Source organism: Lepisma saccharinum, chromosome 14 (genome assembly GCF_977018435.1).
Source record: "Lepisma saccharinum chromosome 14, izLepSacc3.1, whole genome shotgun sequence".
Taxonomy (NCBI): domain Eukaryota; kingdom Metazoa; phylum Arthropoda; class Insecta; order Zygentoma; family Lepismatidae; genus Lepisma; species Lepisma saccharinum.
In genome coordinates, this window is record NC_139242.1 from 14,103,193 (window position 1) to 14,119,609 (window position 16,417).

At 38.7% G+C, this 16,417-nt stretch overlaps 1 protein-coding gene across 3 annotated transcripts in view; it reads left to right on the forward strand.

The window, feature by feature from the left end:
- The window catches only part of Cul2 (cullin 2), a 164,297-nt gene that overhangs the window by 137,951 nt on the left and 9,929 nt on the right, over window positions 1–16,417 (forward strand). For all 3 annotated transcript variants that reach the window (XM_083135160.1, XM_083135158.1, XM_083135159.1), the window contains 3 exons: window positions 766–843; window positions 7,318–7,384; window positions 13,029–13,228. In XM_083135160.1, the coding sequence (XP_082991286.1) occupies window positions 766–843; window positions 7,318–7,384; window positions 13,029–13,228 (345 nt within the window). The remainder of the gene's footprint in view (window positions 1–765; window positions 844–7,317; window positions 7,385–13,028; window positions 13,229–16,417) is intronic.

The window sequence follows — 16,417 nt, forward strand, 5'->3', positions numbered from 1 at the left end:
TGAAACCACGCACAGTAGAGTTACAAATTATTCCTAGTTTTGTTCAGTTCAGACTGAGCTGTAAGGCTATCCTAAGAAAAATTCCTAATTCTGCTGGTCCCCACAGAGGCATTGTGTCAACATCATACTTAAAAATGGTATCAATAAAACATGTTGATATATGTGTTCCACTCATGCTGCAAAAATACATAATTGTTATTGATACTTTCAGAGATAAAAAAAATTCAGTAACACAACATGCCTCATATGAAAAACAAAAAAGTATAGCCACAACAAAATTTTGTTTCACTAATTACTAATGACATACCTCAAGGTTCACGTAAAAATGCAGCTCAACATGATCTGAAACACAGTATATTTTAAAGGTAACATACTACATGAAGATGCTGCTTGGTACAAACATATACCAGCCAGGCATTGGTGACCATATATCTGCTTGGTTCGCATTTGTATCAGCTGCACCCTTAAAGATTAAAGGGTCCTATTGCCACATTGCACAATGGTTTGAATCCCACTTTAAAATGTTGTTTCAGTTAGCCCAAGTGAAAAAGTGGATGGAAAGATTGTACTTTTCTATAGTACTGTCTACCCTAAAAATTGAACTTCCTCTTTGTCACCAGTGCAGTTAACTGCATTTTGTCTCGTAACACTTTTTTGGATAAATATTTGTCTTGTAAGTTACTAATGAAGTAATTACTGTATAATGTTGTAAGACTTCTTTGATAGTCTTGTAAATAAGGAATTAATAAATTTATTTCTTTTCAGGCAGGAGCTTGGCCTTTAGGACAAGCCAATTTAACACCTTTTGCGGTCCCCCAGGAACTGGAGAAATCTGTACAAATGGTACCATTTTTAAATATAATATGTGATCTTTTTGTTAGAATAATTTCTATTAGAGGAAACATCAGATAAGACGGCAGTTTGAGGAATAGTTATACTATGTCTTAGTGGAATAATGCCTGCCTACAAAAAAAGTTACAAAATAATTGGTTTTATCTACGTACCATGTATTAGGTTGCCAAGAATCGTATTGACTTGTGGATTTCCATGTGTGGAAATAGATGCGCACTTGGTAATGCAATTTGTATTTAATGAAACATGGTATAAAGATATCAGTGTGGCTGATGCAAGGAAGAACATAATCTATTCTAAACAACTTACTCATTGTTCCACATAAAGTTTTGGAATGGGATTGATTTGCCACCTTGCTTGCACATGTACTGGTTGGTTGCAGGTGATAAGGTTTTACCTTCTCCCCTAGCATGTTTAAACTGGAAGAGGAATAATTCCACAGTGGCAATATGTACATACAAGTAAAAAAAAATTAGAAAAATCTTTAAAAAAGTACTTATAATATTTTAGGGATAGACAGACTGATATAAAATTTTTGCTTGAACTGAAGAATTACCACTAAAATTTCCCAAGATCTATAAATTACGGTCTTCTGTTTAGTTTAAAATTACAAATGTTCCATGAAGAATGTACGTAAATGCTTCATTCCTCTTTACAATTAATGAAACAAGGTTACTACCATAGAAAATGAAGGTGAGTATTTTAGGCTGGTCAAAAGGGATAATCGTGTGGTTCAAAATGGAAAAAAAATCAGCGAATAAATTTTATTATGTTGCTTGGACTTTTCTTAATAACATAATAATTTTACACCCCTTTACCATGCCAGATTTGCAAATCTCTCTTCGAAAGCGTTTTATAACAAAACAGGTTGTGACAAAAATTAATCTACATAAGATTCTCTACAAAATCGATTCTGTACATTTTTCATGTAGGATGCACCATTTTGGTGTTAGAGGAGTGAGTAATTTCACATTTTTCCCTACCTCATTTTGCAAGAGTGAAACTAATGAAATTTTCTTGCATGATTACTTGAAATCGTTATTTCTTTTCAAAATGCCTATTCTAAATGTTCTAGTCAAGTACGATTCTTGAAAAGGTATTTTCATGTGGAAATATCTGTATATTAATTAAACAATTTTGTAATATTTCGTAAAAAAATTAATGAAAACAATGATGGCATTTTTACTACTGTTGGAAACCAAAACCATTTTATTATACTTTTGTCCCTTGTCTTCTGCCAATAAGAATTCTTTCAAGTGCATATCAACAAGATCATCACAGTTTACGGGAGTTGTCAGACCCAAGCAACAAGCGATATGGGGATTTCACACCAAAGCGGCAAGCAACATGCACCATTTCAGGGAAATTTCACACAGAAGTCCCAACCAACGCACGACACATGTTGCTTGAGAATTTCACTTATCGAACGCAGGCTCATGCCACTACGTTGTGAAACGTTGCTCTTGATTGTCTTGCTCCCAAGCGATATGTGTCACATTTTGCTTCAGTGTGAAAGCTCCGTAAGTTTTAAAGCAAAACATTTCCTGTGCATTTATTAAATTATGCACTCTCAGGAAATATACTACATAGGATTTTCAGCGAAAAATGCATACTAGACCAGAACTCAAACGGTTCATGGCATTCCATTGCTCCACCACTGATCTACTGAGCCTGGCTTCACCGATTTTTTTTCTGCTGCTGTTTACCTGTGTGGAATCGCCTCTGCTAGTGCTACCGCAACGGGATCTGTTGCATTTGAAACACACTTGACGTTGACGCCTGGTTCCTCTCAGCGTAGAGATGCAAATTCATTAAATTAGGCACACACAGGAAATGTAATATGTAGAATTTTCAGCGAAAAATGCAGGCTCAACCAGGAATCGGTCCTGGGTCTCTGCTCTACCACTGAGCTATGTACCAGCCTGGCTTCGTCTGATTTTTCGCTGCTGCTAGTGCTACTGCAACGGGATCTGTTGCCTTTGAAAACAGATCTACGTAGTACATCTCCTGTGTGTGTCTAATTTAATGAATTTACATCTCTAAGCTGGGAGGAACCAGGCAGCGTCAACATCTACAGTGTTAACCTTTCGCAGTGGCCTTTTTACACTCCTTTTTTATCTTCAAGGTAACTGTTTCAGATAAAGCTTTTTGCCCTTGTATACGTATAAGGATGCATATGCACCCTTAAATTTTAGCTTATTCATTCATTTGTCACGTCTGAACAGATCCCAGACCAAAACCTTTCTGATTATCTTATTGTGAAATAACCTTTTTGGTTGTTTTGGACAAAGTCAGTGTGTTCCGGTCCCTGGTCCCGGTCTGAGCATGGGTATTCTTTGTGAGTGTCCCTTCATCAATTTCATCATATCATCACTCATCCCCATCTTCACGATTAGCTAAAAGTAGCAGATAGTAAAAGAAAACAAAATCAATCAATCAATCATCATATTCCTTTGGGTTTAATTTCTCTTTCAGACCAAACATATCCTGCACATAGAGGACACTAAATATTTATGAGTTACTGTCTGCAATGATAAAACCAATTGAACTCATAAAATGACATTCTGTAAGAAAGAACAGCCTTATCGAAGGGAAATACTAAAGAACATCATGCAAGAAATGTTTCCTTGAATTTCACTCTTGCAAAATTGCCAGGAAAAAAATATGAAATTTCTCGCTCCTGTAAAGCCCAAGAAAAATGCTCATAACCTATTTTTGTAGAGAATTTTATGTAGATTAATTTTTGTCAGTCCTACACCATGGCCATATTGTCTAAGGCATCATGCTTTGGGCTGCTGCTATGAGACGAGCACAGCTTTGAGTCTCCTAAGGGAAGCGTAACAACTTTTCTCTGAGATTTCGGCTGTATATGGGATCAGTCGCCACCCACCATCATGAGGAAATTGGGGAGTTATGAATGAGTAGTGTAGCCCACTCATAAAAACCTACAATGCCTGGGCAAGGGGTGGAAGGGGGGGGGGGGGGGTTGTGCTGACCACATGTCACCATGTAACTGGTTTATCTCCCACCTCTGGTGGTAGTGAGGCCGGCAGTCAGTAGGTAGGCCCTAACAGTCTGTTGCGTCATGGATTATTTATTATTAATTTAATTTTTGACATAACCTGTTTTGCTATTAAATGCATTCCAAGTGAGATATTTGCAATAAACTGATTTTGGGCACCATTTTTCAAAGATGGCAGCTAAATCTGAGGTAGTAGCAGGGGGGAAAGTTTATATGTTATTAGCAACCTGTTAGGAACACAATAAAATTTGTTTCAGCTTTCCCTAATTTTTTCTTATTGGACCGCCTTGTCAACTGACCTACACTCATGCTCATAAATTAAGGATAATGCTGAATCTTGTACAAAGAAATATTTTATGTGCACGTTGCAGCTTGAAATGATGTCTGGGTACTGTACCAAAGAACCTGTGTTGACTATGACCTTGATCGAGTGTGTGATGGCGCTGTAAGCAGACAAATGACTCACAGGAGCGAAATTGCTGACCAGAGTACAGTGCCTATATGAAGTGTGCAGTTCTGTTTGGTTGTGCGAATGGTGTGTGTGTGTGTGTGTGTGAAATGACTCAACGAACACATATTGATGATGCAGTGAGGGGAAGGATACTTGGGCGGCTAGAGGCAGGCCAAAGACAGCAGGTCGTGTCACAGGTGCTCTCAAGATTATGGAAACATGTCTCGGCGCTACAGCATTGGACGTCCACAGTGTACAACACCACGAGAAGACAGGTATCTGACCGTAAGTGCCCGGAGACACAGACGGAGTACTGCCGGGGGCCTTGCTCGAGACCATGTAGCTGCCACTGGAACAGTTGTTTCCAGACACACTGTGTACAGACGACTCAACAGGCACGGTTTATTTGCCCGGAGGCCTGCAATTTGCATTCCACTGTCACATGGTCACAGAGTAGCCCGTAACAACATGTGTAGAGAACACAGGAGATGGACAATGGAAGAATGGTCTCAGGTACTCTTCACCGATGAGTCCACGTATAGTCTCAACACTGATTCTCGTCGTGTAACCACCTGGCGTGAACCAGGAACCAGATACCGACTCGGTAACATCGTTGAAAGGGACCAGTATGGAGGTAGTGTTGTCATGGTGCGGGGTGGCATTATCCTGGGTTCACGTACCCCCTTGCATATCTTCGACAGAGGTACTGTAGCATGTCAGGTGTACTGGGATGTTATTCTGCAAGACTACGTTCGTCTTTTCAGAGGTGCAGTCGGTCCTACGTTCCTCCTGATGGATGACAATGCCAGGCCACACGGAGCTGCTATTGTGGAGGAGTACCTTCAAACAGAAGACATCATACAAATGGAGTGGCCTGCCTATTCCCCCGACCTCAACCCAATCGAACATGCTTGGGATGCTCTAGGCCAACGTGTTGCCGCACGTCTTCCACCTCCTCGGACTCTTCAGGAGCTCCGACAGGCACTGGTGCAAGAATGGGAGGCCATACGCCAGCAGCTGCTCGACAACCTCCTCCAGAGTATGCCAAGCCGTTGTACTGCATGTGTCAATGTGCAAGGGCATCACATTCCATACTGAAACCTGTGCACGTGCTCAAAGAACTGTGGAACAACATTTTACAATCTCCCTTGCTTTGTATCATATGTGCGCTCTTTGGTTTTTCTCACGTTTTCTGCAATAAACAGGGTTAAACAGGGTATGTGGATGTCTTTCTTGTGTGTTCAACATGTGTCTGTGCTCCCACAACTAGATTGTTTCAGTGCTGTATCGTGGGGCACCAAAACATCTATTATCCTTAATTTATGAGCATGAGTGTATTTAGGCATTTACTTTACAAAACTGGGATATTCAAAGTATGCTGAATTTTCTTATGTATATTTAATGTGACAGAATTTTGCACTAAATTACATAGTACGTTGTAGAAATATTGAATCAGTAATTTTTTTGGAGATTTTACCAATATACTAATATCAGCCTATATCCCTAAAGTAACAATTAATTTGTTCCTTCTCATAGTGTTTATTTCAGTTGATGCTCTACCACAGTAAAATTCATGACGTAGATGTAGCATGATATTCATGACAATAATAGTATTCATGATTGGGAAAAGAGAGACGCGGTAGTATATAAATACGGAGAAACTAGTACTCACTTTTATCCGCGAAGCTGTTTTTTCTTGTTTTTCGATTAATTTCAGTGGCCACTGCCACCATCCTCGTTGGAACTTGCTGCGCTGTTGCTTGGCGTGCGTCTTTTGTTCGTAGTTCTCTGGCTGCCGTTAGGTGCGCTGCTAGGTGCGCTGTGCATCTTGGTGCGTCGTCTGCTATTTCCGGGCGATAACTGCTGCAGTAGTGGAATCCAAGTATGGTGCGCTTGCCCGCTATCGATGTTTAGTTCGTGCGGGAAGTGCATTATGGCGTGCGTTTTCTTGATTTTGGTGTCTATGAGCGTGTGGGCAGTGTGTTTGACTCGAACCTTTTGAATTTTATGGCTATTGTATTTGATATGTCTAGCAAGACCAGTAGTGGGTTGGGCTTTTTTCGCATCTGCTAGGTGCTGTTGGATTCTTTCATTCTTTCACAAACGGTACTTCCTCTCCCCCTTGACAACCCAGGTGTATATGATGCAGAGTGTGAATGCAAGGCTCATTACATCGGCAGGTCCATCAGATCTGTCAATGAAAGAATCCAACAGCACCTAGCAGATGCGAAAAAAGCCCAACCCACTACTGGTCTTGCTAGACATATCAAATACAATAGCCATAAAATTCAAAAGGTTCGAGTCAAACACACTGCCCACACGCTCATAGACACCAAAATCAAGGAAACGCACGCCATAATGCACTTCCCGCACGAACTAAACATCGATAGCGGGCAAGCGCACCATACTTGGATTCCACTACTGCAGCAGTTATCGCCCGGAAATAGCAGACGACGCACCAAGACGCACAGCGCACCTAGCAGCGCACCTAACGGCAGCCAGAGAACTACGAACAAAAGACGCACGCCAAGCAACAGCGCAGCAAGTTCCAACGAGGATGGTGGCAGTGGCCACTGAAATTAATCGAAAAGCAAGAAAAAACAGCTTCGCGGATAAAAGTGAGTACTAGTTTCTCCGTATTTAATAATAGTATGTATGCAATTTTCTAGTATCCTTTAAAAACGTGTGTTTTTGTAGCTTGTAAGTAAGAATTTTGTATTTTTCATATTTGACGTCATTTTTCCACATCTGTAGGCTAATCACAATGGTGATGAATAATGCACATATGGAATTGGTGAAGGACCACTTGGAAATGAACACCCATATCCATGCCAGAACTCAAACCTGATACCATGAGTACCAGGATTGTGAATCCTGCATGCAGTCTACTTAAAGATTTGTAGCCCTTGAGAAAGATACACACAAAAAATTCCAAAGCATTTTACCTTTTAATATGTGTGACACAATACTTAATTCATATTGTTTCTTTCAGTTTGAAAACTTTTACCACAACCATTTCAGTGGCAGGAAACTCACATGGCTGCATCATCTATGTCAAGGTAAGATAATATGTAATGAAACTTGTGCTATTCAGTTATGTACACCAATGTGTGGCTCATTTTTTCCCCACTGATGTCATTATTTATTTTGTACAAAGCACATATTTACATTATTTAAAATTTCAAAGTGTATACAAGGTGAGTCACCTAAAATTACCATTGGAAATATTTCATGAACAATAATGAATTGAAGTGTGACTCAATTTATAACTAGGGAATCTTGGAGTCACTAGGGATGTAACTAATTGAGCAATGCGAGAGGTTTCATTTTATAATGTCAAATTGCCTTATTTGTGAAGGAGAAGAAAGAAGAAGATGACAGAGCTGATTTCTCTCCACACTTACCTAGATCCGACCGAGATGGTGTTAATCCATGAATTGTCCTTGGTTCGAGGTGCAACCTACTGAGGTGTCTCACACCTTAGGTTCTTTGTGCCTCGAATTACCACTATCCTGCACCCACTTTACTGTACGAATTCTTAATGCCATCTGAGGCCGAGTTTGACCTTGTACGATGTTTTATACTCATTCCTTAACCTTTGTTCTTACCTTTCGATGAAAGGACAGAAGCTTCTATCCTGAGTGGAAAATCCCTACAGGATGTGGCGAGTCCAGAATTACATACTGCACGACATGGAGCTTTGTCAGTGAATAATCGGATCTTAGGTTAGAAGTAGAGAAATGGAAAAGCATAACTTTTACAGATTCGGCTCTGTCTCTTCAAAATATTGAAAGACTGCTTTTGCAGATATAAAGGTATGAGATGGGCTCATGTAATTAGTGGACGAAATACGTTCTTCTGCATAAGGAAGTACGATTTTCAACACAAACTTATGTTTTTTTAAATGGAAACCCAATTTTATTTTACTGCAAAACATTCATTAAGAATGGCGTTTGTTACATTGTAATACGTCACGTTTCTCAAGTAATTGTAACGTTGAAGTTGAGCTGAGATACAATGGCTGAGATGAACCTCAGCAGTTCATTCATGTATCTGTCCTAGGAAAATATCATGAATGAAAAAAGAAGATGATAAAATGAACTTTTATTGTGTAGAACTACTATGAACGGTTTTCTCAGCAACAGTTCTGATGTACGTACACTATCACAAATGTCTAGTTAATCTGTGTACTTTGTTATGCTCTTGCTTTATTTGATAAATCAATTAGAAAGAAAGAAAAATGTATCAGGTGCAAAGTTTAAAAGTTGAAAACTTAAATATTTGTCATGACCGAGAGTTGATTGTTCTGATGTACTAAAAATTGGCGTAAATGAACGAACGCCAATTAGAAATTAGAGATATGTTAATGTACTAACCTTTATGTATGTAACTGATGGTGGAATGTTTAAAATTTATACTTTTTAATGTTCAGATATTTGTTAACTCGGAAAGATGTATCAGAACCGTTTAGATAATTTGTTAAAGCTTACTTATGTATAAACTACACATTTTATTGTAACCTGCAGTTGTTGGAATGTAACAACTTTTCTAAGCACTACACATAGTATGAAGAAGAGTAACGAAAAGAACAAATTCCGTTCATCGAAATTCAAGTCGCACATGAAAGAAAGCATTGTAACTTGTGCAAGCTTGTGGTGATGAGGCAGTTCAGTATCCAACAGTGGTTAAGTGGTTAGCCATACTGATTACCAGGGCCATGGTCTTTTATGTCCTATAAAACTGTAAAATATGTATGTAATTATATCATGGAAAAATAAAAATATGTCCGAAAAATTCCCAGTAAAACCAAAAATATGCACAACAGTACTTTCAATTTTGTTTTCATTTTGCAAGTCCAAATCTCTTGTTAAAGTACAGCTTCGGTTTTCTTCTCAACCGGCCTTGTGGTAGGGGTTATATATTGAATAAAAATATATATGTTCTTAATTTCCAACTATACCTAAGTAGGGGCCGATTAAATAAATGTTAAGGGAAAAAAATGTTAAGAAAAAGTCGAGAATTTTGGATTTGTTATTTTGGTGAAACACAGGAAATTAATACGGTGGAATTAAAGTACAACACGGAAGTAATTGCTACAGAAAATCATAACGTACAGTAAGAGGGATGTAATAGGTCTTGTCATGAATATTATGCAGAATACTTTACCACAAAACTCTATTAAGACCATAAGAACGGAACAAATAGTGAAAATAACATTACATACATGGCTGGTAGAGCAGAGGGTTAAGTCCTTGAATGACTATGGGTTTGACTGTTGTTCTCAGTGCGAAGCGAAGTTAGTAATACCCCTTATGGGAGGGAAGGGATGAGAAATGCCATGCACCAATGTTGGGCTTTACAGCACTGAGCTTGTTCCCCATTACCTCATCCCACTCTCCATACAAGGAAAACCAGCACATTGTTGCCTGCTTCAGCAGACTTAGCAGCAGCTTCAACTGCTTTGTTCCTGTTGCCCATGAGAGTTGGGATCCAGTGGAATAGGATGTCAGCACTTGTACTGCACGAGAGTGTGTCTATGAAAGAGTGATTCCAGACTCTAAAGCACACTATCGGAATCAACAAATGATGACTGTCTGCAAAGTGTGTAACCTTCAGCATTTAGGATTGCATAGTGTTCTGTCGTGTAGATGGAAAACAGGATGTCAAGAAAAGTTGTACGGTTGCAAGTTGACAATGAAATACCAATCCACTGATTCAAAGGATTCGAACCCATCCTGATAGTAACCAGTAAAATTGGGTCACTGTGATTGAAACTCTAAAAACCGTTGCTGGTATTCGACCGTGAGTGTTTGTGCCTTTTGCAGAACAGTTAGGGACAGGTGTATGAGTCATGCAGGGAATTCTGAAGTGGGGAAATGTATAGCGATGAGAGAAACACCAGGCAGAATGCTATCAACACAGTGCTGAAAAGATCTCACCTGTGTGAGCACTAATGATAACAGAATGTATGTGGTACGTAGTCTTCTTGCCAGAGTGTGTGGTATCATTGGTGGGAAGGCATAGAATCCAGACGGAGGCAATAATTAAGGATAAGTTGTTATCTTTGCAAAGACAACAAAGGCTCTGATGTTTATGTACAAGCTGATGAATTAACCGGTGTAAAAATGCACCAGAACACAGACAAATACTAGCATGATGAAGTGTTGAGAATGCCAAGTCAAGGAAGATGAGTAGAGGAATAAACAGCACATACATAATTGAGCTTTGACTTAATGAGGGAATGGTAAAATCGCAAGACTCCAAGATGTGTGTCTAACACATGGAAAAGGTTCAGTAGTTGCAGGCAAGAGAGAGTACTAGTACTGGAACTGACAGAGATGTGATTGCCAGTTTTCTCTTATCAGGTCTGTTCATACAGGTCAGGATTAAGATGGTAAGTGTGTTGGCAACAGAATTAACATGCACAGTCTTCTCCGAGGAGAAAATGAAACCAGTTTGGGAGGACCACTCAACCAAACAGTTTATCATCAGTTGGAGTTGACAGGAGACTGACAAAAGATTCCATGAGGAATAAAAAATTGCCCATGTTGTCTACATAGAGTAGACCATGTACATTGGCAGCTACTAAGCAAACAACCTGCAGGATACCGTTCTCTTGTATATAAGTGTAGAAAAGGAGTTCCCAACGTGGACACAGAAAGTTTTGAATGAAATACGCAGGTGGCTATGTACACCCCAAGAGTGGATTTACTTAAAGATACCAAATCACCACATCGTGTCATAATCACCACATCGTGTCATAAGTCTGTTGGAGGTCAAAGCTGATGCTCCTTGTTCAAGAAAGTATCCTTGATATGTATTTACCAGTGCAAGTGTTGAATGGTTGGGGTGAAACCCACATTAAAAATTACTGATCAAGGAGTTTGCCTCCAAGATGGCTGTTGACGAAATTAAAAATTACTGATCAAGGAGTTTGCCTCCAAGATGCCTGTTGACGAAATGCATTTCATTTCATCACCCTGAACACACTGCTAGTTTAAGTTATATCCCTATAACTAGAAGCTGTGGTTTTATTTGTGCCTGGCTTCAGAATAACAATTGCAGCCTCCTTTCAAGAAGTGCATAAAGTGAAAAGAAACAATTTGCCAATGACAGAAAGATGCTGCATCTCATAGTGAATGGTATCTGCTTAGTAGTTGTTAGAGTATTGAAAATAAGTTTCCCTTGAGGTTGTTGCTCCTTATCTGAGCTAGATTCACTGGCAAATTGTGTGGCCAAAATATTTTTGCATAAAATGTGCTGCCAGGGAAACACCAAATTTTTATTATTGGTCTTATGTTTTTGTTTTTTGCCTTGTCTTCAGTGACAAGCAAGAACTGGTGGGTAAAAAAGCAAAATATCATCAAAAATTAAATATGAGCACTTTTTAACAAATAATACTAGGTCATTCAAATATGACCAGGACTGTTTTTTTTTTTTTACCAAATCCTTTATTGTCAAATTTATTTGCACTTGTCACTCTTCAAAGTACTCCCCTCCAGAGTCCATACATTTTTTCCATCGTTCTGGAAGCATCCTAATGCCCTTTTGTTTTTCGGTTGGCTGCGTATCCACTCCTGAACACTGCCGATGATGTTCCAAGTCTGATTTAAGCCTTCCAAACAGGTGGAAATCACTTGGGGCCAAATCGGGACTGTATGATGGGCATGGCAGAAGGTCCCATTTCAATTTGCTGATGGTTGCCATAGTTGTTTTGGCTGTATGAGGCCGTGCATTGTCTTGAAGTAAGGCTACCCACTTTCCACCTCTCTTTCGCTTGGATCAGATCTTTTCCTTCACTTCTGTTGTCAGGAGTTCTGAGTAATAAGCTGCAGTGACTGTTCTGGCATCTGTAATAAAATCTACATGGATAACCCCCTGCCATTCCCAAGAAAACGTTGCCATCACTTTTCTTACCGAATGGGTTCTCCACGCTTTCTTGGGTCTGGGAGAACAGACGATCATGTGGTTCATTCTCCCCATGGTCTCTTCCCTCTCTGAAGTACTTACACGACTCAAACACACAGGTTACATAAGACGAATTATATTAAATTAAATTATAATTAGAAACAATATCACGAAAATTTCCCACTCTTCCCCATACTGTTGTTTGAGTCTGCAAAATTTCAGATGGCTGGACGTTTTCTCCAATGAGAAATTTGATCACAATGCGTTGTTCCATGCTCCGCGGCACCTTCTGTTCGCTCATCACTCTAGCAACACTCAGACACGAATGAGCAGGTTGTAACCTGCGTTGGAGGGAGGGTAGGGTTGTGGCTCTATTCTCCCAAGGACGCACAACTGCTGCACATGGCAAGTTGTTTGAAAAAAAAAAATCAGTCCCGACAAGAAACGTAGAAATGACCTTCCTTATAGGTGCTTTTCTAGCAGGAAGAATTCATCTTCTAATGAGTGTGCGTGAGAGAGAATTAATACTATTACCAGTTCCTATGTGTACATTTATCTTCATACATTTTCTTCTTCCTAGTTTTTCTTTCCGTTACCATTTCTGGTATCCTTATCACAGAGGATACAGTTCCTACTATTTATGTATAGGAAATGACTTTCCCTTTTTTGGCAGTTGTAATATTATCTGATAGTAAGCAATACAGATTTAGATTTGTCATTATTAATTATTTTTAATTTCATATCAGAATAGAATGATACTTGTGTTGTATTAATATTACTGCATTATATTTACAGGTGAACTAAAACTTAGCTACTTAAAGAAGACGTACATAATTACAATGCAGACCTTTCAGATGGCCATTCTTCTACTCTTTGAAAAAACAAACGCACTTACTTGCCACGAAATCCAGGAGACATCACATTTAAATAATGATCAGTTCAAAAAGAACATAGTCAGCTTATTGGAGAGTAAATTGTTGATTAGTAATACAGAGGTAAGCATCAGTTGTCCATTAAAGTTGTGCATAGTTAATTTCATTTATTGCATGTGAACCTATTTAAGTTAAGTAATTTACAAAACTTTGTCCCATTCAGCTGCATGAAATGTATGCTCAGGAAGTACTGTCTTTTGATTTGCAAAGTATCAGGTTTTGTATGTATTTAGTTTGGCACTTGAATGTAAAACTCAAACAATATTCAATTTTCTTGACTTGGATCATCTGACATTAGGGTTGGTCAGAAACTGATAATAGTGGTATTGTTATCAGTTAGAATGTAATCACTGATACTTTTCAGATCTTCATAACATTCTTGTGGTGTCTTTAAATATCCTGGAAGTTATTCAGAATGCACATTTTGCACTGTTGTGTGAAGAAATGGATTTCGTGATAACATCTATTTTTAATATTCTGATTATTATTAAAAATAAAATTCTGCTAGATTGATGTATTCAAGTTTCCATGGAAAATTTTTACTTGTAACGTAAAGGAAATGTAAAGTTCCCCCTGCATATAGCACTTTGCCAGGAAGGCACATTTAGGGGATGTGGGGATAGGGCCCCCACACGTTCTCGACCTCAGCCATTTTGGAGGTGATGTAACCAGCACCATGCTTTGGCTGCCTTTACTACCCTGGGTTGCCCCCAGGTCCCTGGTTTCAAGAGCCACTTTATTCAGGGACAAGGTCGGAAAAATTCCAACAGATCATCCTCCCCAGGAATCGAACCCTGGTCTCCCACGTGGAAATCAGACACCTTACTGACTAGACTACTGCGGCTTCTTTTACTTATAATAACATTTGTAAATATTCCAAACTACTTGAAATGTACTTTTTTTTAGTGGATATTGGTAAGAGTATTATCATAAATGTTAATTCAAAGAGAGATCAGCTCATCCTTGTTTGACACTGATTCAACATTGCAAAGAGCAGTGATTCACAGTTGATCGAAAGTCACACAAAGTCAGTTAAACACTGATTTTCTCATGTTAATAGTTGATGATTCCAAATTTTTCATTACTGCAGGTTTATATTAGGGCTGCTTCAATAGCAGTTTGATCTGATACTAATGGCTGAACATTTGTAGAATTTAGAATAGTTATCACTGTTCTGATGTTATTATTCCATTGCAACTATATCAATTCATTTGACCACAATTTTTGCTTAACCTTAAAGGGTTGTTATATACAGTGCCTTTCACGGTTGAGTCTTTCGCGGAGCAGTGGCTATTACACCGGACAGCGAGAGCACGTCTGCCGGCTAGTTGGATGCTACATCCACGTAAATGGAACCGCTAGCTATGTAATGAAATAAGCTCGTACAATTACATGGCAGTTAAAATTAAAATGGGCACGTGCCTTGTTACAAGAGGTGTTGCAAATGATGTCCTCCTGCTTCCACACATTTATGACATTTTTTAAGGAAATTTTCACTAACACATATCAGTTCCTCTTCCAATATTGCTTCAATTACTCTCCAGACACCATATTTACACTTGTATAGTACGTGTGCGTGTATAATGCGCAGAACATTACATTCCAAAGTGAAGAATCGTGTGAAATGGCCTTCAAACTTTTATACTTGGTTTTGCTCATTTCTACTTTACTTTTTCTAAAAGAACTTCAAAATATATACTTTTTCCGTGACTAATGTAACATTTATACAAGGCACATTCAGGACCTTCAAACTAGTAGTTAGCAGCACAAGATTTCTTCCATTAAGGAATTTACACACTCCATATATAATTATTTTACCAGTAATACATTTTAATTATTGTTTTCTTTTTCCTTATGTTTTCTTTCATTCCTTCATTTTGTGATGAACTTATTTCAACTGCATTTCACGTTAGTGTCGTTATCTTGAATGGAATACTGTTGTCATATTCAGAAACTGTAGGATTTAAGCTTTACAACGATATGTAACATGATAGGGTTCCGAAAATATGAAAAATCGATGCAAGTGTCCCAAATTCATAAAATGACCCTGTATGGTTTCATTTTGGCTGAATTATTCCGTGCATAATACGCACCACAGTTTGTAGGAGCAAAAATTTTGGAAAAAAGTACGCATTATACATGAGTAAATACAGTATTTTCTTTTAATTCTTCTAGTGTTTGGCTTCAGGTTTAAAAACTTGGTAGCTCGCCATACAGATGTCGTGCAAATGTGCTGGGGGGGGGGGGGGGTAAAAGTGTGCGCCAATCATGCTCCAACGTCGTCTAGTTTCTCCCTAGTAAGCACACACAGTTTCACCCTTCGTTTCTTATCGATAACAGATCCAGTTTCCCTAAATTTGCTCATATGTTCTCGAACATTGTTTCTGTGTGGAACAGGATCATCTGGGAATTCTGCTGCCACACACCTTCCGACTCCCTACAAGAATTCGTAATGACGTAAGAGTCGTACATAAAAATGCATTGTTTTAAATTGTATGTGGCATTATTAGACAGCAGAAAAACACCAGTAATACGTAAACTAAAACAAAACAATCTAAAACACTTGCTAACACCTTAACACTTCAGAAACATGTGCAAACTGGACACCAACTATCTGAATACTGAAGCATGTGCTTCATATGAAGCATATGCATCTAGTGCCAAGGTCAGCATACAGCTGTGGGTCTAAATGACGGCAGGTGCACTCTCCACAGCTCCACAGCCACCTCGACCGTGAAGGGCACTCTGTATGTACCTGCACCATGTGATAACAATTAACATGTTATTTCTCCAAAGCTACAGGTGATATTTCACTTGTGTTGTTTTGGTTCATTTATGTACACTCCTGTTCACAAGGTTGGGCAGTTGATGTGCCACTTGATCTGAACATGAGTATACATATGAATTACAATGCAATGCAAGTATTGGAATTTGGTCAAAAGGTGATCATATTTTTTTATCAATATGGTTTTTAAACCACGAGCTTTTTAAATGCACAGAAATGAATGAGAACTATTCATCGTCAATTTGGATGGAATGGCAATGGCTTTCACAGTAAGTATAATGTTGACATTCCATCTCAGTGCAAGCACAATTAGAAGTAGAAGAAGGGGGAGGAGGAATGGTAATTTATTCAAATTCCTTTTCATGGAATTCCATCTGTTCAACCATTTTTTAGTTCACAGCAAAGAAAACAGGAAACAGTTTTGCAACAGTATGACACACAATGTTTATGCATGGTACCTAGTTTAC